This window comes from Giraffa tippelskirchi, chromosome 5 (genome assembly GCF_054371585.1).
Source record: "Giraffa tippelskirchi isolate mGirTip1 chromosome 5, T2T-mGirTip1v1.2.pri, whole genome shotgun sequence".
Classification (NCBI taxonomy): Eukaryota; Metazoa; Chordata; class Mammalia; order Artiodactyla; family Giraffidae; genus Giraffa; species Giraffa tippelskirchi.
The window spans coordinates 21,849,084-21,874,793 of NC_137279.1; the positions used below are offsets into that span (position 1 = coordinate 21,849,084).

The 25,710-nt window shown below is 44.9% G+C and overlaps 1 protein-coding gene and 1 long non-coding RNA gene across 4 annotated transcripts in view; one reads left to right on the top strand and one right to left on the bottom strand.

The window, feature by feature from the left end:
• The window catches only part of LOC145507396 (uncharacterized), a 44,286-nt gene extending 28,573 nt beyond the window's left edge, over positions 1-15,713 (bottom strand). The window contains exon 1 of the long non-coding RNA XR_014054831.1: positions 15,519-15,713. This is a non-coding gene — a long non-coding RNA (uncharacterized LOC145507396). The remainder of the gene's footprint in view (positions 1-15,518) is intronic.
• Positions 1-25,710, top strand: part of ASTN1 (astrotactin 1) — a 345,878-nt gene that overhangs the window by 145,777 nt on the left and 174,391 nt on the right. For 2 of the 3 annotated variants that reach the window (XM_081493881.1, XM_081493880.1), the window contains exons 3-6: positions 15,555-15,948; positions 17,919-18,065; positions 19,317-19,424; positions 24,518-24,667. In XM_081493881.1, coding sequence (XP_081350007.1) covers positions 15,555-15,948; positions 17,919-18,065; positions 19,317-19,424; positions 24,518-24,667 — 799 coding nt within the window. Of the gene's footprint in view, positions 1-15,554; positions 15,949-17,891; positions 18,066-19,316; positions 19,425-24,517; positions 24,668-25,710 lie in introns of all 3 variants that reach the window. The other variant, XM_081493879.1, reaches the window with a different exon arrangement.

Here is a 25,710-nt window from a genome sequence, read left to right on the forward strand (position 1 = left end):
ATGAGCAGAAAGCCATGAAATAGGAGTTTTGCTAACCTCTGTATTTGATCAGCATTAAATGAGTTGCAGGTCTTCCCTAGTGGCTCAGTGGTAAAGAACCCACCTGCCAGTGCAGGAGACATGCATTCAATCCCTGGGCCAGGAAGATCCCCTGGAGAAGAAAATGGCAATGCACTCCAGTATTCTTGCCTGGGGTAACCCCTAGACAGAGGAGCCCGGTGAGCGACAGTCCATGGGGTCTCAAAGAGTTGGATACAACTTAGCGACTAAACAACAACAACCACCACAAATGATTTGCATTGGGAGTAACCATTATCATTGTTCAGGTCTTAATGCAAAATATGACCTGCAGGGTTTCACCTCCCTTTTCCAAATCTGTTGGCTAGTAGTCTTTTGATGATCTGACTGATGCAGGTTCTAATTTCCCTGAAAGTGATAAGTCCCACATTTTCTCCCCAGTCTGTCTTCTACATGTGTTGTTATATTATGGAACATGTCCACTGTTCCTCTTAGGGCTCTGGCCCCAGAACAAGGGCTTGCAGACAGTAAAGAGACCTGAGTTTGCGTGCAAGTGTGGCATACTGTTCTCGAGGAAATAGTTGAGCATCTGTATCTGTTGACCCGGAAGGTATTTGATTTCATTTAGAAAACATCCACCCAAGAATAGATGTCTCCATAGGTTTTCCCTTCCAATGTCAAAGTGACAGCCCGGTAAGTATGGCCACCCTTGGCACAATTAAATTATTGCTTGAAATTATGCATTTAGTCAACCGAGTGATCACATTAACTGATCAGTTTAACTGAAGAAGATTGGGGGCACCTGGGGTAGGCAGTGAAGACAGTACTGAGTGTATACATTTGGGAATCCTTATTGAATAACCCTAAGAGTTAGGTGTAGGAGCAAGGCCCTTGGGGTTTAATTTAGAGAAGAAGTAAAGTTAGGGAAATGTGGCCCAGGCTACAGTGCTGGGCCCCTTTCTACTCAGTTCAGTTCAGTTCAGTCGCTCAGTCATGTCCGACTCTTTGCAACCCCATGAATTGCAGCACGCCAGGCCTCCCTGTCCATCACCAACTCCCGGAGTCTACCCAAACCTATGTCCATTGAGTTGGTGATGCCATCCAACCATCTCATCCTCCGTCATCCCCTTCTCCTCCTGCCCCCAATCCTACCCAGCATTAGGGTCTTTTCCAATGAGTCAACTCTTCGCATGAGGTGGCCAAAGTATTGGAGCTTCAGCTTCAACACCAGTCCTTGCAATGAACACCCAGGATTGATCTCTTTTAGGATGGATTGATTGGATCTCCTTGCAGTCCTAGGGACTCTGAAGAGTCTTCTCCAACACCACAGTTCAAAAGCATCAATTGTGCGGCGCTCAGCTTTCTTCACCGTCCAACTCTCACATCCATACATGACCACTGGAAAAACCATAGCCTTGACTAGACGGACTTTTGTTGGCAAAGTAATGTCTCTGCTTTTAAATATGCTGTCTAGGTTGGCCATAACCTTCCTTCCAAGGAGTAAGCGTCTTTTAATTTCATGGCTGCAATCACCATCAGCAGTGATTTTGGAGCCCAAAAAAATAAAGTCTGACACTGTTTCCACTGTTTCTCCATCTATTTCCCGTGAAGTGATGGGACCAGATGCCATGATCTTAGTTTTCTGAACGTTGAGCTTTAAGCCAACTTTTTCACTCTCCTCTTTCACTTTCATCAAGAGGCTCTTTAGTTCTTCTACACTTTTTGCCATAAGTGTGGTGTCATCCGCATATCTGAGGTTATTGATATTTCTCCCAGCAATCTTGATTCCAGCTTGTGTTTCTTCCAGCCCAGCGTTTCTCATGGTGTACTCTGCATATAAGTTAAATAAGCAGGGTGACAATATACAGCCTTGATGTACTCCTTTTCCTATTTGGAACCATTCTGTTGTCCCATGTCCAGTTCTAACTGTTGCTTCCTGACCTGCATACAGGTTTCTCAAGAGACAGGTCAAATGGTCTGGTATTCCCATCTCTTTCAGAATTGTCCACAGTTTATTCTGATCCACACAGTCAAAGGCTTTGGCATAGTCAATAAAGCAGCAATAGATGTTTTTCTGGAACTCTCTTGCTTTTTCGATGATCCAGCGGATATTGGCAATTTGATCTCCGGTTCCTCTGCCTTTTCTAAAACCAGCTTGAACATCTGGAAGTTCACGGTTCACGTATTGCTGAAGCCTGGCTTGGAGAATTTTGAGCATTACTTTACTAGCATGTGAGATGAGTGCAATTGTGCAGTAGTTTGAGCATTCTTTGGCATTGCTTTTCTTTGGGATTGGAACGAAAACTGACCTTTTCCAGTCCTGTGGCCACTGCTGAGTTTTCCAAATTTGCTGGCATATCAAGTGCAGCACTTGCACAGCATCACCTTTGAGGATTTGAAATAGCTCAACTGGAATTCCATCACCTCCACTAGCTTTGTTCGTAGTGATGCTTTCTAAGGCCCACTTGACTTCACATTCCAGGATGTCTGGCTCTAGGTGAGTGATCACACCATCGTGATTATCTGTGTCGTGAAGATCTTTTTTGTACAGTTCTTCTGTGTATTCTTGCCACCTCTTCTTAATATCTTCTGCTTCTGTTAGGTCCATACCATTTCTGTCCTTTATCGAGCCTATCTTTGCATGAAATGTTCCTTTGGTATCTCTAATTTTCTTGAAGAGATCTCTAGTCTTTCCCAATCTGTTGTTTTCCTCTATTTCTTTGCACTGATCATTGAGGAAGGCTTTCTTATCTCTCCTTGCTATTCTTTGGAACTCTGAATTCAGATGGGAATATCTTTCCTTTTCTCCTTTGCTTTTCGCTTCTCTTCTCTTCCCAGCTATCTGTAAGGCCTCCTCAGACAGCCATTTTGCTTTTTTGCATTTCTTTTCCATGGAGATTGCCTTGATCCCTGTCTCCTGTACAATGTCACGAACCTCTGTCCATAGTTCATCAGGCACTCTGTCTATCAGATCTAGTCCCTTAAATCTATTTGTCACTTCTACTGTATATTCATAAGGGATTTGATCTAGGTCATACCTGAATGGTCTGGTGGTTTTCCCTATTTTCTTCAATTTAAGTCTGAATTTGGCAATAAGGAGTTCATGATCTGAGCCACAGTCTGCTCCCGGTCTTGTTTTTGCTGACTGTATAGAGCTTCTCCATCTTTGGCTGCAAAGAATATAATCAATCTGATTTCGGTGTTGACCATCTGGTGATGTCCACGTGTAGAGTCTTCTCCTGTGTTGTTGGAATAGGGTGTTTGCTATTACCAGTGCGTTCTCGTGGCAAAACTCTATTAGCCTTTGCCCTGCTTCATTCTGTACTCCAAGGCCAAATTTGCCTGTTACTCCAGGTATTTCTTGACTTCCTACTTTTGCATTCCAGTCCCCTATAATGAAAAGGACATCTTTTTTGGGTGTTAGTTCTAGAAGGTCTTGAAGATCTTCATAGAACAGTTCAACTTCAGCTTCTTTGGTGTTACTGGTCGGGGCATAGACTTGGATTACTGTGATATTGAATGGTTTGCCTTGGAAACGAACAGAGATCATTCTATCGTTTTTGAGATTACATCCAAGTACTGCCTTTCGGACTCTTTTGTTGATCATGATGGCCAGGGGTGGCGGCCGCGAGGGTCTAGGCCGGGCCGGGGGCCGGGGGGCAGCGGCCGAGAGGGTCTAGGCTGGGCCGGGGGCCGGGGGTGGCAGCTGACAGGGCCTAGTCTGGGCCGGGGGCCGGGGGCTGGGGGTGCTGGTGAGAGGAGTTACCCAAGGCCCAAGGAGCAGGGGCTGCGTGGGCACAGGAGGGCCAAGAGGAGTTACTCCACATTCAAGGTCAGGAGGGGCCGTCTTGAGTAGATACCCCTTGTCCAAGGTAAGGAGCAACGGCTGCACTTTGCTGGAGCAGCCGTGAAGAAATACCCCACGTCCAAGGTAAGAGAAACCCAAGTAAGACAGTAAGTGTTGCGAGAGGGCATGAGAGGGCAGACACACTGAAACTAAAATTACAGAAAACTAGCTGATTTGATCGCACGGACCACAGCCTTGTCTATCTCAATGAAACTAAGCCATGCTGTGTGGGGCCACCCAAGACGGATGGGTCATGGTGGAGAGGTCTGACAGAATGTGGTCCACTGGAGAAGGGCATGGCAAACCACTTCAGTATTCTTGCCTTGAGAATCCCATGAACAGTATGAAAAAGCAAAAAGATAGGAAACTGAAAGATGAACTCCCCAGGTCAGTAGGTGCCAAATATGCTAATGGAGATCAGTGGAGAAATAACTCCAGAAAGCATGATGGGATGGAGCCAAAGCAAAAACGATACCCAGCTGTGGAGGTGACTGGTGATAGACGCAAAGTCCGATGCTGTAAAGAGCAATATTGCATAGGAACCTGGAATGTTAGGTCCATGAATCAAGGCAAATTGGAAGTGGTCAAACAGGAGATGGCAAGAATGAACGTCAACATTCTAGGAATCGGCGAACTAAGATGGACTGGAATGGGTGAATTTAACTCAGATGACCACTATATCTACTACTGTGGGCAAGAATCCCTTAGAAGAAATGGAGTAGCCATCATGGTCAACAAAAGAGTCCAAAAGGCAGTACTTTCTACTCAACAGGGTCATAAAACAGCATCATTAAGATCAGTGATCGAGTCTCTGTTTGGCCTCATAATACCATGTAAACTTGGGCAAATTGTTTGACACCTCTGATCTTCTGTTTCCTCATCTAAAACTGAAAACGGTAATTTCTTCTACATATATTTATTGGTAGGATTAAATAATGAATGTAGTTCACCATTCACTGTGTTTGGCACACAGTAAATACTTCACACATGGTAGTTATTATTATTTCCTCTCCATTGTACCGATACTATAGGAATAAGGCAGTGTGTATGTAGAATTGCAAAATAAGGCAAGAATTCGGGGAAGGAATTACACATACCTATTGGGATTGCTATAGGAAGCTGAGAACTGCTTTTGTAGTGGTTTGTAGCTTCTGAAATCTTTACAAAGCTAAGCATCAGCTCTGTAGGATTATCACCACTCTGAGTACAGACATAGAGCCAATGGATGTTCTGCTATGAAAGAGAACCCTGGCAGGGCTCCTGAACACTTGACTAGATACTCCCTGCCACACCAGACCTCGTGGCAATCATGATGATAAAGTTGGACCTCTGTGTGTGGGACAGAAATATGATCAAGGCCCACACCTATGTGAAGGGCCTTCCACCTGTCCCCTCACTAGGAGGCATCTCCTGAATCCTGGAGCCTTTAATGGTCCATCTCAGTTGTTAGCTGGGGAGGAAAAAGATCTTTCAAATCTTCCCTGGTTTAGAGAGTGATAGTGATGAATATGTACCCAAGTCAGGGAGATCTGGACATGTCAGCTTTTTTCATCTAAAGTCAGTGGAGCTCCCACAGGCCATTGGAATCCCCATAGGGGTCTTGCATAAGGTCTTCTCTCAGCGACTAGTTGTTAATGTTGATTTTCATTTGCTTAGCCCAGCTGCTGCCCACAGAGCTGTTAGGTCTCTGAGACCTGCTCTTATCGCCTTGGGCTGGGCTGCCTGATGTTTGGGGGAGATGGGAGGAAGAGGTATTTAACTACTCCATTATGGTCAGAGAGAAAGAGGGTTAAAGTCTAGCGGTCATTAGCATAGAGGTGCTAGCTGCCTCTTCTGTTACTTGTTCAATAATTCCCTTAACGTTTGACCCTAATGGAACAGATTATTGTTATTATTTTATTTCACCAAGATCACCTACTGCATAAAAACAAAGAGGAAAGGGGGAAAGGAACGTGGCCAAGAATAGGCATGGAGCATTACCCAGCTGGAGATATTTATTTATTGGCTTCATGCTCGGCTTGTGAAGTTCTGACGGGCTGGGAGCCTGTCTCATACTGCTCTGCCCATGGGTTGCTGAGGCAGCAACCTGGAGTGCTTTTGCATCTGTGTGGGCCCTTTTCTCTCCCAGCCTGCCCGTCATGCACAGTGTACACATTTTTGCACATGTATGCACACACATACCTACACGGTGGGTCACACATGGGGCCAGACTCTCAACACAGCACTAATTAGGGGCCCATCCATAATGTTTGACTCAGCAGCAGCATCTCTCAGAAATTTGCTAAGTCTACATCCAGAGGGAGTGGAAAACCTCAGCTTTGCCCTGGTCACCTGGTCATTCATCTTGGCTCTCTCACTCTGCAGTGACCTATGAGGGTAACCTTGGGCCTGGAAAACCCAGTCCATGGAAAGCTGCTTCTGTCACCCTGCTTCATCCAGCTCCACTAGACTTCTGCCTTCTCATTAAGGCAAACTGTCCCCTGTCCCCTCACTAGGAGGCATCTCCTGAATCCTGGAGCCTTTAATGGTCCATCTCAGTTGTTAGCTGGGGAGGAAAAAGACCTTTCAAATCTTCCCTGGTTTAGAGAGTGATAGTGATGAATATGTACCCAAGCAGGCAAATATGTACCCAGGCAGATACCCCAAGCTAGTAGTGATCAGAGAGCTCTGAGCTCCTTATGAACAAATGTACTCCTTTGCCTTCACTTTAGGACAGCAAAGTCAAGGCTCAGAGGTAAGAAAAATCCCAAGAACGAAAAAAGCAACTCTATAAAAAGAACCTGAAAGAGGACAACTTGAAATAGCCCAAGCTGACTCCAGCACGCTAGCCTCCAGCCACTTTCCCTGCAGAGCTTCAGGCTCTCATTAGATGAAGCTCCTGAAGCCTCATAAAGAAATTGAAGACAAAATTACCAGATTAAAGAAGCAAAAATGTGATCAAACCTAACAGAATCAAAACTTTTAGACCTGGGAAAAGAAAAAAAAGAAGTGCTTAAGTTGAGTTTCCTCTTGAAAAGAACTTTGTACTCATAGCCATCTTGAATTGGGAGAGCCCTTGGCTATCAACCTGCGTAACCTGGGAGGGCTCTTGAGCTTAGAGTTTGTCTCTTGTTTATGTATGGAAGGTTGTCTAGTCCCTGTCTTTATTGTCAAATGGCATTTTAATGAGAAGTCTTGGGGGACATCATTATGTCTTCCCTACATTTTAGATACTTGGATCTAGAAAGTTGGGGAAGGGGTTCTGAAGCATCTCATGGCAGCAGGACCCAGTGAGAGACTAACCATGTGGTGTGGGTCTGTCCCCTTCCAGTGGGATGTGCAATTCTCGTCAGAACCCCCAGAGGAATATTGAAGCCTCTTAATTAACGTGGTGGCCCATGGCAACTGGCAAGCATTTTCACACGATTAAAGACTTCAGCAAACCCTCAAGAGGAGGTAAAGTTCCTAATAATTTATAAATCGAGCCCGCTACTTAATATGCTTAACATGTAGCTCTTGTCTTCCATTTGGGAAGGAGATGGGCAGAGGATCTGTCTTAGTCACTTCAGTCCTGTCCATCTCTTTGTGACCCCATGGACTGTAGCCCACCAGGCTCCTCTGTCCATGGGATTTTCCCAGCAAGAATACTGGAGTGGGTTGCCATTTCCTGCTCCAAGGGATCTTCCTGACCCAGCAGTCGAACCCACATCTCCTGCATCTCTTGCATTGCAGGAGGATTCTTTACCACTGAGCCACCAGGGAAGCCCATACAGGGGATAATGGATTTCTATTGACCAGCCACCACGGAGAAGAGAATCTTCCAGAAAAGCAAACCAAGGGTCTTTCTATTCTAGTTTGGGGACTCCTGGCAGTAAAGGGATCCTGAAGGTCAACGTGTTACTACAATTTCAATGACATCTTCTGATTTCCAAGGCCTTATTGTGCCTTTGGGGAAGGTGGTACATCTGCTTATCAGAGCTTCACTGGCTGGATGAAGTTGATACCCCACCTCTAAAGGATCAGTTCTTTGATCTGTAGTTTCTGGCATTGCTGGGCAAGAAGAGCTCACAAATATTTTTTTTCCACCATTAGTTTACCAGTTTGTGTGGGCTTCCCAGGTGGCACTAGTGGTAAAGAACCCACCTGCCAATGAAGGTTAGACATAAGAGACACAGGTTTGATCCTTGGGTTGGGAAGATCCCCTAGAGGAGGACATGGCAACCCATTCCAGTATTCTTGCCTGGAGAATCCTACGGACAGAGGAGCCCAGTGGGCTGCAGTCCATGGGGTCACAAAAAGTTGGACACAACTAAAGTGACTTAGCACACACACCCACTTTACCAATTTAGAACTGTTTTCATTTTGACAGGGGTCAGTGTTATAATAAGGAAATTTGCAATTTGGAAGAGTCAATGCATTTCTTTTAATGATCTCCTTTGATAGATGAAGGCAGGGGTAGGTTCAAAGAGGCTGTCAGATGCCCAAAATTGTGCTGCTGGTTAATTCTGCTGCTTTATTGGTGACCTTCCTGCTACTAGAAACTCAGTATAGTTTTTTCACTGGACTCAGAGAAACATAGGAGTGGATGGGACCTTGAACATCATTGATTCACTTTATCCATTCCCTACCCCTGGGATATTTTCATCTAGATTAGAAAGTGACCAGCATTGCCATATGGTCTTACACAGTTTTTCTCCTCTCAGTCTGTCTTCTTTGAAAGCTAAATGATCACTGTCATATATGAAAGAAGGCCTTTGCTCTAGACCTCTGGGCTTTGTTTTGGGGAAAAGTAGGTGACACAGGCCACCAAACTTGTCTATTTGATTCTTATTTTTTTTTTTAACCACCATTTAATTCCTATAGGAATATAATTTGAATTCAGTGTATCCAATTGCCTTGAGGGATAATTAATTATGTCTCAGATTCATTCTTCTGATTACTCCTAGGGCCAAGCAAAGCTTTGAAATGTGAACTGATTGATTGGCTGCAGCCCCTTGACAGATGGTAACTGGAAACTTAATCTCAGCTTTCCCATTTCCCTGCCAAGGGTCCACAAAACCCAGGTGACTCCCTAAACTTTGGTGAAATGTGATAAATCCAGATTCTTTGAGATGGGATTTGCTGATCACAGGACACTGATTTGGGATAATGGAAGGGTTCTACTGGCCCCTGGCATGATACCTAGAGTATCACCTCAGTCTGAGATGTCTTTACCTATCATAGTGTCTTCTGTTATAAGAGAAGTCATGGCAGTCTATTTATGGGCCTTGTGATGTGTTTTTTGTCTTCCTTTTGTGCCTACAAATTTTTAATTACCTTTAAAAACCAAATTATAGAGATTGTTTCCTCTAACTCTAATGTAAACCCTGCGGCATCAGGACCTATACCTATATTAGTCACTGCAGAATCCCCATAACAGTGACCATCAGAAAAAATACTGAAGTGAGCAAATACTTGTTGAATAATTGAGTGATGAGTTGAATGAATGAGTCACATAAACAACTGACTCATATAAGCTTTGTTTGCAGGCATGGAGGTGATGTCCATATTGAAAGTTATTCAAAGTTGACCTCCACTTCCTTCCTTCCCTCCATCCCTCCTTCCTTCCCCCCTCCCTTCTTCCACCTCTTCCTGCCACAACTATTGAACACCTACTTCATGGAAGGCACTGTGATTGACCCTGGAGCTTGGTATCCTCTGCTCCCATAAAGTCTGTAATCTAGTAGATGAGAACAACAAGCAAATCAAAGATAAAAGTACTTGTGGTTAGTTATGTTAAGCATTCTATGGGTGGTTCAGTAACATAGGGGAGAATTGGCTGAGTTATGTCACTGAACTGACTTTGAAGGACAAGTAAGGGTTAGCTTAGGGAGAGAGGAGTGACCCAGACCCAGGACAAATAGACAGGTCAGATAATGAGACAGTCTTGTGGTTGGCCTGCATGACTGGGATGAGCATAAAAGGGAAATCTGCCTAGAATTTTCTATCTCTGAGCAGTCACCAGCAATGTTATATAAAACACTGTTACATAAATATTCCAAAATCTGCAAATTGTCTGACAAACCTCATACTACTTTCTCAGCTAAGTGCCAGAAATGTCAGTTTCATGATGAAATAAAAGCTGATTTCATTTGTTTGATCTATATTATAGCTGCTAGAAATGATTTATTGATTTCTTAAAGAAAAATATATTTTTAATGCCATCTTTTGTAAGCATCTTATTAATAGATGTGGAGATCCCATAGACCCCAAACACACTTCTAGATACAAAATTGTAAAGTTTTGAGGGAAATCAATAGAATAATCAGAAATCTCATGAAAAGATAAATAAAGACCACAATAATTCCATATCTTGCCATTGGTGTAATTTTTTTTTATATGTTCAAAGTTTGCATTTGTTACTTGTCAGTTGGGTCCAGATGTACCTTAATGCTTTTTCTGTTTGTTTTGTTTTTAATGCCATAAAAATCAAACTTAACACATAAATGAAGTACATACTCTGAGCACAGCTAGGGTGATGCCAAAGCTCAAAGCCAGGTGTAGGTATATGAAGAACTGTGCATCCTCTGTGAAGCCTGAGGGACGACCTTGCCCATGGTGTTCATCCATGTGCTCATGTTCACAAGCCATGGGCAAGTCTATATGAATGGGGTTGAAAGCTTGGAGGAAGTTTGTTCCTCTCAACAAACTTCCTTTCTTTAAATTACAGTATAGTTGATTTACAATGTTATGTTAGTTTCAGATGTAGCAAAGTGATTGAGTTATATATATATATTTTCAGATTTTTTTTACATTGTAGGTTATTATAAGAAACTGAACATAGTTCCTCATGCTACACAGTAGGACCTTGTTTATATATTTTAATTTTTAAAGGTTTTTTTTGATGTGGACTATTTTTAATGTCTTTATTGAGTTTGTTACAGTATTGCTTCTGTTTTTGTTTTAGTTTTTTGGTCACTAGGCATGTGGGATCTTAATTTCCCCAACCAGGATTCAAACCCACACACTCACTGCATTGGGAGGCGAAGTCAACTACTGACCGCCACAGGGAAGTCTGTATCTGTTTTATATATAGTAGTTTGTATCTGCTAATCCCAAGCTCCTATTTTATCACTCTCCTCTTTCCCCTTTGGTAACCATAAATTTGCCAACAAATTGTCTTTTGTCAGACAGGAAGATTGTACAACTCACCTTGCTCTTTTTGGTTTGGTTGTTAAGCTCCTAGCCCTTCTTGGCCTAGGCTTTCTTTCCATTCATCTACCACCTGTTGGTTTCATTAGATTATTTGAAAGAAAAATCTTAGAGCATCTGTGACTTTCATTGAAACTGCTTAGAATCCCCAGTGGAAGTAGAAGGGTTAATGATAACATCAGAGAACTATGGTTTATCATGAGAATGCAAAAGCAATGGAATTTGAGCACCGGCTTTCTGAGACCTCACCATAGAAGGAACATTACCAAAGTGGCTACACCCATGCCTTTTCCCAGAATAGAGGAGACCCTGCACATACAGTTCACCTACCTTTACCCTCCTCACTAGACAGAGTAGATAAACAGTCAGGGGATTTGTGTGTAGTGATTTTACAAATTATTATTGCAAAATATTATTATTATTAAATAATATTACAAATTATTATCATATAATTTATGCCTATTATTATTTTGGTAATAGTCCACAATTAGCAAGTCATAGCAAAGTGTTGTGACACCTGCCGTCAGTTTGGGTTTTGATGCAGAGAGGCCTTTCCACATCTTGAGTGACTGTGAATATTTTTTCATATGCCTGTGCTGAGTTTCACCTAATGGCTGGAGATCATTACTGGTAACTGATTATTAAAAAGCTGAGGTCATCTGAAGCCAGTGATTCTAAGCAGAGGGAATGTTTTGCTAAAGCAGTACTAGACATGCTAAATGAACTGGCTTAGCCAAATGAAAACCTGTGTTCTAGCTCCCTATGGCTTATTTTTTTAAAAAATTAGTATAAAATATTGCTAATTGAGGTATCTAGGCTCCTACATGGTAGAGGGGGACTTTTTTATTTTTAACAATCCTTTTTTTAAAAAAAGAATAATTTTATTTATTAATAAATAATTTAATAACAATATAAAATTATAAAATAATTTAAATAATAATAATTTTTTATTTTTGGCTGGGTTCTCATTGCTGTGCAGGCTTTTCTCTAGTGCAGTAAGTAGGGGCTACTCCCTAGTTGCAGCGTGCAGGCTTCTCATTGTGGTGGCTTCTCCTGTTGAGGAGCGTGAGCTCTAGGGCACACGGGCTTCAGTAGTTGCAGCACGTGGGCTCTAGAGTGCTGGCTCAGTAGTTGTGGTGCACAGGCTTAGTTCTCTGCAGCATGTGGTTTCCTCCCAGACCAGGGATTGAACCCATGTTTCCTGCATTGGCAGGCAGATTCCTTATCACTGAGCCACTAGGGAAACCCCTTGAGGGGACTTCGGATGAGCCTAACAAAATAGGGTCATGAAAAGATCAGTGGGAGAGGATCTGGGTGTAGAACTAGTTCTGCACTGCCAAGTTTTATAGTTTCTCTGCCTTCATTTCTTCAGAAGAGGAGGAGCTGAGTCCAGAGATTTTTACTGCATCTCGCAGTTAGGAGAGAACATAGATTTCTGTGTTGAAAATGCAACTAAATTGAGAGTCTAATGGTATCCTCCAGGCATGTAGTAGTGTGCGAAGCACAGGCTTATTTTAACACAGAGACTTTGAAATGTACCTGCTGTCTTTAACCTGCAGCCTAACCTTGAGTTGGACGCTGAGTAGATGCTTGGTGCAAGGTCCTTTGTTTGCAGTAGTGCCTCTTTGTCAGCTAGATGTGCACTTTGAGTAGTTTCTGTTTTTCCTTCAAGAAGTTAGGGTGGATCTAGGTGGAATCATGCATACTTTCTATCTCTGTCCTCTTACAATTCATGAGATAGATGCCAGGCTATGTACATCTCTGGTGAGCAGAGCTCACTCAGAGTGACTGCAGCCTCATGGTTAAGAAGGTAGGCTCTGGAGTGGGAGTTGTTTTGGTTCTATTCCAGTCCTATGATTCATTTGCTCTGTGACCTTGGGCAAGTTATTCAGCCCCTGTGCTCTAGCCTTTTCAAATGTAAAATGGGGAAATTGTTGACCCTACCTCTCAGAATTAAAGTGTAGAGCACTGGGGGCAAGTGTCTGATACATAGTAAAAGCCCCATGACAGACCACTGAATTTGCTTTATTCCTGCATAATATGGGGCATGAAGCTATGTCCTGGATCTTATCATAGCCCAGTTGTGAGCACCTGAAAGGAGAATCAGAGAGGAAGGGGGGCCAGAAGACCTCACTGCCAGCAGGAAAGATGGTGCTTCAACCATTCCTGGGAGACTGATGTTTATGCTCCCCTTACAGCTCTTTAGGGAATAAAATTACCTCAAGCTTTCGCTAACTTAATTCAGTGTCTGACAACTTCTTTTGCCCGGGTAGTTATTCCTTCTGTGTGGCTTAATTACCTATTGTTGCAGTTTCAGTGTGGGGTGAAGAAAAGGATAGTGGGTCTGACTCTGAGATAAAGGGTCTGCCGAAAAACCATTGGAATGGACTCAAACACTCATTCTCAGCAGATAGGCACAGAATTCCTTCCATTGAGGGCACCCGGTGAGGTGCCCCAGGGGCTCTGTGCGCACATCTGCAGGGCGGCCAGGAGGGACCAGGGGCAGTGCTTAGCCAGGACCTAGTAAGTGTGGCTCTGGACTCCCACTGTAACCTGAAAGTGAAAGTGAAAGTCACTCAGTCATGTCTGACTCTGCGACCCCATGGGCTATACAGTCCATGGAATTCTCCAGGCCAGAATACTGGAGTGGGTAGCCTTTCCCTTCTCCAGGGGATCTTCCCAACCCAGGGATTGAATCCAGGTCTCCCGCATTGCAGGCATATTCTTTACCAGCTGAGCCACAAGGGAAGCCCAAGAATACTGGAGTGGGTAGCCTATCCCTTTTCCAGCGGATCTTCCCGACCCAGGAATCGAACCGGAGTCTCCTGCATTGCAGGCGGATTCTTGACCAACTGAGCTATGGGGGAAGCCCACTGTAACCTGAGCAGCTTCATATTCCTGCTGTTTCTATGTTTGCTTGAGAGATTGCACCAGGAGAAAGGGTTATGCAGATAAAAGAAAAATTTGAAAACCTGGAGGCCAGTGTATGTCCCCCAAAACCAACCTGACATGACCTGTTATTTGGGAGCTGATGGTTGCTTCTTGTCAGCTCCTCTGAGCTGCCTGTGTGAAAGCAGCAACATCATGTATGTGTGTGTGTGCGTGTGTACACATGCTCCTTTGCTCACGGTAATGGTTGGGGGAGAGGGAGGATAAATGGGAATATTTACAAGAAGAGGAACTTTATAAATCCAAGACATAATTATTATGAGACTGGGAAAGTCTCTCTCTAATACATTTGAGGGAATCATCTTGACCCAGCCTTGTGTGGGTGGGTCCCTGGGAATTAATAGAGGGTTTTCATCTCTAGCCTATATGATGGGACGGCAGTGATTGAAGCCCAAGGTTGAGAGCAGAACCAGTTGGCACATCCCCATCAAATGAAATAGGTTCAGAGGGATATTGACCAAAATAAAGGGAGTGAATACAGATTGTGCACGGGAAGATTTATGCCCACTGAGTGCTGTGCAGAGATGGGCTTGCGAGCTTCCCTCCGAATCCTGCCCTGGGTGCATGTCAAGGCGAGAGATGTTCAGTCTCACCAAGCACTACATTCTCATCTCTGACAGAAAAGTGAGTGGTGTTCAGGTTTTTAAGTGATGGCCTTGGAGGATGGCCTTGAAGCACCAGAAGGTTCAGAAGGAAACTCCTCTGCCTGTCTGACTTCAGGAGGTGGGTCTCAGTCCCTTCTCTTGAGTGAGAACAAGGATGAAAACATCACTCAAGACAGTGGAGTGGGAAAAAGTTGTCTCCTAAAGCAGCAGTAACCCCCAAAGTCATGTACGAGTGATGAGATTTCTCTGCACACTTGGTTGTGAATTTCTGATGGATGTAAACTTCTCTTTGGTTAGGTTGCTGGTTTTCTCCTGCTTGGGCACTTGGGAGACATTTAAGGTTAGGCTGACATCCTTGATGCCATGTGGTACACTCCATTAGATACTCTGCATTGTTACCTAACATTCCTTAAACCACCCTGCGAGGGTAAGTGTTACCTTCTCCACTATACAGATGAGGAATCTGAGGTTTCAGATTTATAGGACTTGTTGACCACTGGTGGAGCCAGAGTTCAAATCTGTACATGATTGATATTAAGATATGAAAGAGGAAGAAACTAGTTGCCATTCCACTGCCAAAAACTAGCCTGAAACCAGCTTTACATGTAGCAGATCTGCCTTAACAAACCTTCTCCCTTATTTCAGCTGCTGAAATCACACACACAGACACATACACACAATCACAAAAACTTCTTTCTTCTTTAAATTGTTTGCTAAGCCAGAAGCAACCATGCATCACTTGAAATGATGTGTGATTACCCCAGTCCCATTTTTCTTTCACCTTGAACACCAATCACAGCAGACTTGTCCCTGTGCTCCTGAGTGATGCTTGCTATCAGCACTTACTGCACCTCAGTGAATGAATGAATGGGTGAGTGATGGATGGTGACAACGGGAGGGGTCGATGCCTCTTGGTGGGAGGAGCTCACCTGTCTTCCCTGTCCATCTGCTGTCCTCCTTCCCAGGGTGGCATGATCGCACTGCTGCTGTCTATCTTGTGCCTGGTGATGATCCTGTACACTCGCCGGCGCTGGTGCAAGCGCCGCCGGGTCCCCCAGCCCCAGAAGAGTGCCAGCGCCGAGGCGGCCAACGAGATTCACTACATTCCTTCCGTACTCATCGGCGGGCACGGGCGGGAGAGTCTGCGCAATGCCCGTGTGCAGGGCCACAACTCCAGCGGCACCCTGAGCATCCGGGAGACGCCCATCCTGGACGGCTACGAGTACGACATCACCGATCTGCGCCACCACCTGCAGCGGGAGTGCATGAACGGAGGGGAGGACTTCGCCAGCCAGGTCACCCGCACCCTGGACTCCCTGCAGGGCTGCAACGAGAAGGCAGGAATGGACCTCACGCCAGGTGGGTGACTCCGTTCTCATCTCGTGACTTTAGGGGGTGCTAGGGAACAGCTGTTATCTAATTTCATGGTTGGTTGTCATACATACATATTGAGATGTGCCAGGGCCCTTTCCCAAGTGGGCAAGAAGAATAAGCTTTCTCCTGCGATGATGGGAGCTGTCTTCTAATATAGAAAATCAGAACAAGGATAAATTGGATCCCTCTCCGTTTCCACTTGGCACTGAAAACAGAGATACTTTGAAAAAAAATTTTTTAATTTATTTTTTAATCGAAAGAGAATTGCTTTACAATGTTGTATTGGTTTCTTCCATGTAACAAGGCGAATCAGCCATAATTGCACATTTATCACCTCCATCTTGAGCCTTCCTCCCCTGCCGGCATCCCATCCCTCCAAGGTAGTCACAGAGCACCAGGCTCTCCCTGTGTTATATAACAACTTCTCACCAGCTATCTGTTTTACACATGGTAGTGTATATATGTCAACGCTACTTTCTCCATTCATCCCACTCTCTCCTTCCCCTACCATGTCCACAAGTTTGTTCTCTATATCTGTGCCTCCATTACTTCCCTGCAAATAGGTTCATCAGTGCCATTTTTCTAGAGTCCATATATATGTGTTAATATATGATGTTTGTTTTTCTCTTTCTGACTTACTTCACTCTGGGTTCTAGGTTCATTCACCTCACTAGAACTGACTCAAATTTGTTCTTTTTTATAGCTGAGTAATATTCCTTTGTGCATATGTACCACATCTTCTTTATCCATTCATCTGTTGATGGACATCTAGGTTAGGAAACAGAGGTACTTTTATATCCAACAGAATAGTGAGTTAAAGGCTTTTTCATATGTAATGAGCAATCTTCAGGGAAATAAGAGATAGCAAGAAAGATGTATATGACATTTTTGTATGTAGTATGTTTGCATGGGAAGTTTAATTTTCCATTGAGATGGAGGGGAGAGAGGTATCTGTTCTTTTCTATGACTCCTGAGGCTGTGGCCTGGGAAAGTTGTTCTCCCTTGCCTATAACCTCTGTGGTCTTTACAAGAGATGTACTTCTTCAAAGAAAATTAAGGAATGCAAGCAAACCGTTTGACCTTAGACACTTTGTATATCTATGAAACACTGAGTATAGAAGAGTCTTGGACCTAATGTGGCTGAACAAGACCAAGGTCGATAAAATGCAGAGAGGAAAAGACTGTACTTTTCATTTATAGCCTCTCTCTCTCATACTTCTGTAAATAACAGCTATTTGTAGATAAAATCCCAAGACAATGATCCTTCAAGGAACTGCCCAATTATCTTTGAAGAAGACAGTTTTTGAAATGAATCTTGCTTATAATGTATGGACTTTCAGTGGGGCTTGAAAGAGTGAAATCGCATCATGGAGGTTTCCATTCTGCTTCTCTAGAGAAGATTCTGTAAGACTAGGAATGACTTAATAAGATTTAAAAGTCAGAAATTTCTGGAGAGTAGGGGGACATATCTTTAATACCTCTTATTTTTCATAGCACCTATCATAGTGCTAAGCCCACCAAGTAGCCATATGACTAGAGACTCAGGGAACAGGCAGATAGCACGCTGTCAGACAATAGGAAACAGTGCAGACTGGGATGAGAGAGAGGGGGCAAGTGCTGTCTGAATACGCTGAAATTCAAATTCTTGTCAAACCCTGTGCTGACCAAAGGAAAGAAATCTGCAGTCTCTCTGTCACCGAACAGCCACACATGATGACCCTGTCAATACAGAAGTGGTTGAATTGGATTTCCTTTCTTCACGCCTTCTCTTATAACTCTGCCATCCCCTAGAAATCAAAGAGAAGTATTTCAGTATCTTCCAGTCTCTCACTTTAAAGCTCTCCCATTTCAATTTCTATGAAACCCCATCTACCTGGCTCATACAGATTTCCTTGCTCTCACTTTTCTTTCCACTTTTTCTCTTAAAGTTTCCGCCTTGACCTTTCCTTATGCAGGAAGCGACAATGCCAAGCTGTCGCTGATGAACAAATATAAAGATAACATCATCGCCACCAGCCCTGTGGACTCCAACCACCAGCAGGCCACTCTGCTCTCTCACACCTCGAGTAGCCAGAGAAAGAGGATCAACAACAAAGCAAGAGGTATCCACGTCTTATATGAGGGCTTGAAGGTGGCCTCCTTAATATCAGGGGAGGCAGGGCCATTAACATCCTTGACCCTCTCTCAGGCATGGCTAGAATGACTGTGTTTGGGCAGCATTTCTTTTTTTTTTTTTTTAATATTTATTTGGCTGTGTCAGGTCCCAGTTGCAACATGCGGAATCCTCACTGATGGCACAGAGACCTAGTCTCCCCGCGGTTTGTGGGGTCCCAGCTCCCTGACCAGGGACCGAACCCACACTCCCCAGCACTACAAAGTGGATTCTTAACTACTGGACCACCAGGGAAGTCCCTGAGCAGTATTTCTGCAGGCCTGTTGAGTGCTACTTGCCAAAAATGTAAATACATACAAATCTTTTGACCAAGTAATTTCATTGGTGAGAATTTATCCTTGGTAAATAATTGGACAAGTGTGCAAAGATGTGTGTAAAAGACTGTTCATCACAACATTGTTTAAAAGAGCGAAAAATTGGAAATAGCTTAAGTGTCCATCAGTGGGGAATTGCTTAACTACCTGTACATCTGTCTCCCGTCCAGTGACTTAAGATGATACTGTACATCTATATCTGTTAATATGGAAAGTAGCCCACCATCTATTTAATGGGGAAAAAATGAGGTTATAAAATAGAAGGTACAGCAGAATGCCATATTTAAGGGGAATTTTTAAAAAACCTTTATCTGCTTCTGTATCAGAAAAAAGACAGCATGCATTCATCAAATGTTCACAGTCTTTCTCCGATTTAGAGGACATCAAGGTTGTTCCTTTTATGCATTTTGGGGTCTTTTGTCTTTTTTCTCTTTTCCATGTTGAATATATGTTGAACCTAGAACCAGAAAAAATATAGATACTAAGACATATAGACATGTGCTCCTTAAGACATGATTCCAGTCTCTATCCACCAGAATCATGACGTGTAATGAAGACAGTTTCCCTTTTTCCCTTGTCCACCTGCCATCCACACCGTCCTTCTCTGGCAGGTGGCCCTCCTCGCTAGGAGGATGGGCTGGTTGGAGGAAGGGCTCTAGTGATGGCCATCACATAAAGGTCTGCTCCTCCAATACATCTGTGTATCAGGAAGTTCTAGTCTCCGTGGCTACTCCTCTCGACTGTCAGTTGAGCTCTCATTCAAGCTCTCGTTTTTTGCTTGAACTTGCCCAGTGATTTGTGTCATGAAGACAAAACTGAAGACACTGTTTCTTTTTCTAAAAAAGACCCTTTTCTTTTTACTACAGCTGGTTCCGCCTTCCTGAACCCTGAAGGGGACTCTAGCACAGAGGCAGAAAATGATCCCCAACTGACTTTTTACACTGACCCCTCACGGAGCCGAAGGCGCAGTAGAGGTAGGCAGGTTGGAGGGGGAAAGTGGGGAGAGAGGGGCAGTGGAGAGGGGAAGGCAAGGAGCTCAGAGGTGCTGGGTCTAGGTGGGGGCTCTGGGGACTAAAGCCAGTTTCTGAAGGAAGATTGGCATTTCCTCCTAAGGAGGAAGGAAGAGCCTAGAGTGGAAGACTTCAGAGAATCATCTCTCTCAGATAATGGCACTCTCAAACAGGTTTCCAGGTTGTTTGAAAGGCTGTTTCTTGGTCAGAAGACTCTCAATTCCTTCCGAAGCCTCAGGAGCCATATTTTGCTGTTTAGACACAGGAAATAAAGTTGATAAAGTGTGTTATGTGAAAAATAGACAATATATGTACCCGTGCTTACCCAGCCATCCTGAGGTTGAGTGAGACACACGGGGTGTAGGGGGTGGGATGGTTGAGGAACCATGTGGCCTGGAAAAACATGTGTAATGGTTTTTGGCCTTTAATCATCCACTCAGAAGACTCACAGGACCCCCACAGTCCTAGTCCCCTCCCTTCTCCTAGCAGGACCTGGCTCGGTTCGTTCATTCTCCTCAGCATCGATAGAGTTGTCCACCATGCAGCCACAGTCCACGCCTCTCCACCTTGATGCTCAGTGGCTTCAGGCGTGGCTGTTTCAGCCGTGGCTGCCACTGCCTTCGACCTTGAGGTCTCACCGTCATCATCACTGAGGGAGGTCTGTGTTCAGGCACCAATCAGCTTCGCCATTTACTTGCTGTGTGATATTGGATAAGGACAACAACTTCTCTGAGCCTCACTTTCCATGTTAAATGGATGAGCAGTACCTCATGCGGAGAAGGCAATGGCGCCCCACTCCAGCATCCTTGCCTGGAAAATCCCATGGACGGAGGAGCCTGGTAGGCTACAGTCCATGGGGTCGCAAAGAGTCGGACACGACTGAGCGACTTCACTTCACATACCTCATGCACAGGGCTAAGTTATATTAAAATGTGCTCTTACAGTGACTGACAAGGCATTATGAGATCTCTACTGTGTTGCTGTTAGAACTCTCCACAGTGGAACCTTGGGGTTTCTACAGCATTTCATCTCAAGTAATTTTAGACAGGGACCCCTCAAGATATATTGGAAGGTGTTTGACATCACCTTGTGTTATAGTCAGTAACCTTCCTCCAACCAATAATCAACCAATGTCCCCCAGTAGACACCTATCTTTTGGCTATCTCCCACCTCCACTCAAGTTCCTGACATACTGAGAATTTCTTCCCAGAGACTGAAGGAAGCTCTGTGAATTCCTTAGTTCCAGTTTCTGCAGGCTCTGCTGCTATCAGTACAAAAGTTCCTCCTACCACTTTCCTCAAGAGATCAGTGGGGCTCTGGGCCACCTCATGTCTGATGCTCCAGTATCCTTGAGGTGAGAATATGGACCTTTGACCCTCATTACCTATTTCTATACATCAGAAAGTTGGCCTAGGCCCATCTACCCTAGGCCACAGCAAAGCGGGTGGGTTTCTGCTTTTATAAAACCCTTCTTAGGAAAATCTATAGTAATGAATTAGAATGAGTTTCTTTGCAGCATAAAACTATTCCTTTTAAAATAACAAGCTCTCCTAGTACATCAACTGTTTGTTGCGATTAACTAGACTGTAAGCTTCTTACCGGAGAAGGCAGTGGCACCCCAATCCAGTGCTCTTGCCTGGAAAATCCCATGGACAGAGGAGCCTGGTAGGCTGCAGTCCATGGGGTCACTAAGAGTCGGACACGACTGAGCGACTTCACTTTCACTTTTCACTTTCATGCATTGGAGAAGGAAATGGCAACCCACTCCAGTGTTCTTGCCTGGAGAATCCCAGGGACGGGGCTGCCTGGTGGGCTGCTGTCTATGGGGTCGGACAGAGTCGGACACGACTGAAGCAACTTAGCAGCAGCAGCAGCAGCAGCAAGCTTCTTAAGGAGGGGCATGTCTAATTTATTTTTCTAAAGTGCCTAGTGAGGGATTTTGCCTGTAATAGATGCTCGCCAGTGTTTGTTGAATTGAACTGGATACATCAATCAGGCCAGCAGGAAATTTTATAACCCACACGCCATGGGTCAGGCTTTGTGATCGGGAGTAGAAACATGAAAACGTGGCACAGTGATAAGGCTTAATTTCATAATATAAATAAAGTAAAATGAGTACTCAGAAGAGAGAACAGTTAATTCTACCTGGCAGCAAAAGGAGACAAAAAAGGAGAAAATAATTAGCCTTGGTTTGTATACAATGTATAGAATTTCTTGAAAGAGAAAAATCTAGGGGAAGGGCATTTCAGTAGAGGAAAAGAGCAGATACAAAGCCTTGAAAGCACAAAAGAACATGGCATTTTCGAGCAAGGAAAAGGAGTTCAGTATGGCAGTTGTAATCCAGGATTTGAATAAACAGGCACACCAGGAGACAAGGGATGGGTGGGTAACAGGCTAGCTGCCAGAGGACCGTGCAAACCATTTACTGGGTTTGCACTTGGTTCTGTAGGTCAAATGCATTTAAGGCTTATAGCTCAGTTGGTAAAGAATTGTAGGCATACAATTCAGGAGACCTGGGTTCGATTTCTGGGTTCGGGAGATCCTCTGGAGAAGGAAATGGCAATCCACTCCAGTATTCTTGCCTGGAGAATACCATGGACAGAGGAGCCTACCATCCATGGGGTGGTAAGAGTTGGACACGACTTGGCAACTCAACAGCCACCACCACTGTAGGTCAAAGGGAACCCCTAGAAAATGTGAAGTCCGGTAGAGATGCTGGGTGATGGGTTGATGCTGCAGAAGGACCAGAGAGACAAGAGGCTGGGTAGCAAGTCATTGCTGCCACAGGAGAGCAGTGCCAAGTGCCTGTGAACAGTGACAGCACTGTGTGAGAAGGGTTGTAACAGCAGGGTGCAGGAGGGCTGGAGGGAGAGCAAGGAATGAGTGAGAATCTCTTCTTGAAGGTTTCAGGGAAGTGTTTACAGGGAGATATTGTTTGAGCTGAGACTTGAAGAATAGGCTGACAAGGTGACAAAATGACATTCTGTGGAGGAGGAAATAATATGTGCAAAGTCATAGGGACATAAACTATAATTGTCTAGTCAGAGAGCAGTCAACAGTTTACTAGAATCAAGCTTCTGGGGCAAGCCTGTGGTTTGCTTCAGAGGCAAGGCTGGAAGATCAGGAGAAAGTCCACTGCCTCAACTGAAGGACTTGGACCTGACACTTCAGTTGGAATCATGGAAGGTTTTTAAAGAGCCAAGTCCCTGGTCTGCTCAGCTTCGTGAACCATCTCTCCAGGGCAGCATGGAGGCTAGATGAGGGGAGGGGAGGGGTGGGGTGTTGACCAGGGATAGTGGGTGGATGGCTATGCCCATAGTCTGTGGGTTAGATGATGGGCACAGGTAGGGAGGCAGAGGGTGGAGTAAGAGAAATTTCAGATACAGAACGAGAAAAAGATCTCATGACACTGGTGGCAGGGAGGGTGTGGCTTATGAGAGAAGGAAAAGTTAGACATGATGGGGTTTTTGAGCTTAGAAACCAAGGATATGGTAGTGCCATTCATTGGGCAGTGGAAGTGGGTGGGAGAGCAGGATTGGAGGGAAGGTGGACAGCCCAGTTCTGGATATTGCATTTGAATGCCTGAGGGCCATTCTGGTAGTGGATCTATCTGCTGCTCGGGCCTGGTGTGGGCTGGAGATAGAGTGTGTAAGTGTGGGAAATAGGCTCCATGTTGAAGGATACTCACATGAATAGAATATCTCCAGATAACAAGGGACAGGGGATCCAGAGGCCACCTGCAATTCTGGAATCTCTCCTTTCCAGCTATTGCCAACACACCCACTCAGGGAACCTGCTCCCATAAAAGATGTGTGCATCCCTAGACCAAATCTTTCCCTGTGTTCCTAAGAACAGTGGTTCCAAAGACCTCACTGGGCCCAGCGAGTGAATAGTGAATTGTCTGGGGGTCGTAGCTTCACTGGACCTGTGTGGTGATTCCGGCTCCTCTCCTTAGTAGCTGTTTGACTCTGGACTTGCCCTGTGGCCTCTCTGTGCAGTATTTCTATAGGCGCTGCCTCATTAGGCTGCATCACTGTTAAATGATGTGAACTATGGAAGACCCTGGGCACTGGTGCCTGACACATAATTACACTGCATGAGTGTTAACTGTCGCTATAAAGTTGATCCCTTTGAGCCTTATTTCCCTTATCTGTAAAGTGGGCAGTTTCTGTCCAGACTCATAGACGTATCGTCAGGAAGCAAACGTTTAGCATCATGTATGTAAAAACACTGAGCATATTGCTGGCCAAAATAGATGCCTTTTATTGCTATCAGTATATAAATACTAACACAGGCTATAAGATAATTCCATAGGATCCACACATTTTATTGGCAGCTTGCCTTGCTTTCTTAAGTTCCCACATCTATGAAAGGTCCCTCTTGTTAACTCCCAAACAGAAAACACACCCCCAAACCTCCCCTCTGAGCCCTGTCCCTGCTACCTGGACATGTTTCTTATCCCTCAGCTTTCTTATTTTATCTCTAAGCTTCTGTTTGTAACCTTCCCCAAGGACTGCAGGACTGGGGAGAGCCTTCATGTGTGACAAGAGCCAGCTTTCCTTGCTTTCCTCCTTCCAGGCCCTAGGACGCCTGCCTAGGGGTGGGAGGTGGTTTGAGCTCCAGGAGTGGAGGAGCTGGTTTGTGAGAGCACCCTCTGTGGAAAACCATGGAAAGTTCAGGGACTTCCAGCGTTGGGTGAAAGCCTTCCTACCACCCTTGAGCAAGAGGTTAGAGCCCCGCCAGCCAGCCAAGTAGAGGGCGACAGTGCCCTCCTTTATGATTTCCCTTGTGAACCGGGCTCAGGAGGCGTGCACAGGAACTTGCATGCAGCTGACTATTGTTGACCCTGAGGACCACCTGTGGCCCAGTCCCCTCTGACTCCAGGCAATGCCATGGCGTTCCCTGAAGGTGAAGGTCACTGAGCTGATGGACTAGACACACCTCCTACCTGGGCTGTGTTTGCACGCTCCCTCCCCTATTTGCCAGGTCGGGCAGCAAAAGGCCCTTCACTGCCAAGACTCTTACCACCAAATGCTTTGCTTCTGTCCTGTTTTCAGTGGGCTCTCCCCGAAGTCCTGTGAACAAGACGACCTTGACATTGATCAGCATCACCAGCTGCGTGATTGGCCTTGTGTGCTCCTCTCATGTCAGCTGCCCCCTCGTGGTCAGAATCACCCTGCACGTCCCCGAGCACCTCATTGCTGATGGTAAGCCCACCTCTGTGGATGCCATTCCTCCGCCCCTACCCAGAGAGGAAGGCTTCAGGGTGGGCAGGGAAGATACAGACAAGCCAGGGTGCACTGTGACCTATTACAATTAGTGAGAAAAAAAAATAAACCCAGATAAGAAAGACATAGGACAAAATTAGATTATCCACTGATGAAATCAGATTGTTGCTTTGTTCAGTTGCCCAGTTGTGTCCGACTCTTTGTGACCTCATGGACTGCAGCACGCCAGACCTCCCTGTCCCTCACCATCTCCTGGAGTTTGCCCAAGTTCATGTCCATTTCTGATGGAATCAGAAAACAGGTTAAAAAAAAATGAACCGATCACTCTCTCCTCTCTGTGTCCATTTCTGTTTGCTTTTCAATAAGCACCTGTCTCAGATGGTAAAGCATCTGCTTGCAATGCAGGAGACCTGGGTTCAATCCCTGGGTCGGGAAGATACTCGGGAGAAGAAAATGACAACCCGCTCCAGTACTCTCACCTGGAAAGTCCCATGGACAGAGGAACCTTGTAGGCTACTGTCCATGGGATCGCAAAGAGTCAGACACAACTGAGCGACTTCACTTCACTTCACTTTGGTGGATAAATGCAGTGCTTACTAGCTATAGGTACATAGCCACCAAGATTCTCTTAGCCTTTGAATGGGGAAAAGCTAAGTGAAATAGTCGAGTGTTGAACTATCAGTCATGTTTCCAATTGGTATGCCTGGTGAGAAATTCCTAATTGCAGTAACTTGCTATGAGCCTAGCAAGCTGAAGCAATAATTTACTTTCACCCAGGGGAACCCCAATATAATGAAGGAATAATATAGGTTTGGAGAGTCCCTGAATTAGTAAAGCCCAGAGCACCTAATTGACTTGTTAATGTCTGTTCTCTCAGTTGCTGTTAAGGCTGAAAACAGGTGGGGACTGTCTGGGGGGTGAGAGAGCCTGCTATTTCATGGCAACTGAAGACAGGGAGCAGGTCCCTGTTCCTTGGATGAGTGCCAGCGCCTGTGGCTGGGTCTGATGGAGCCATGCCACGG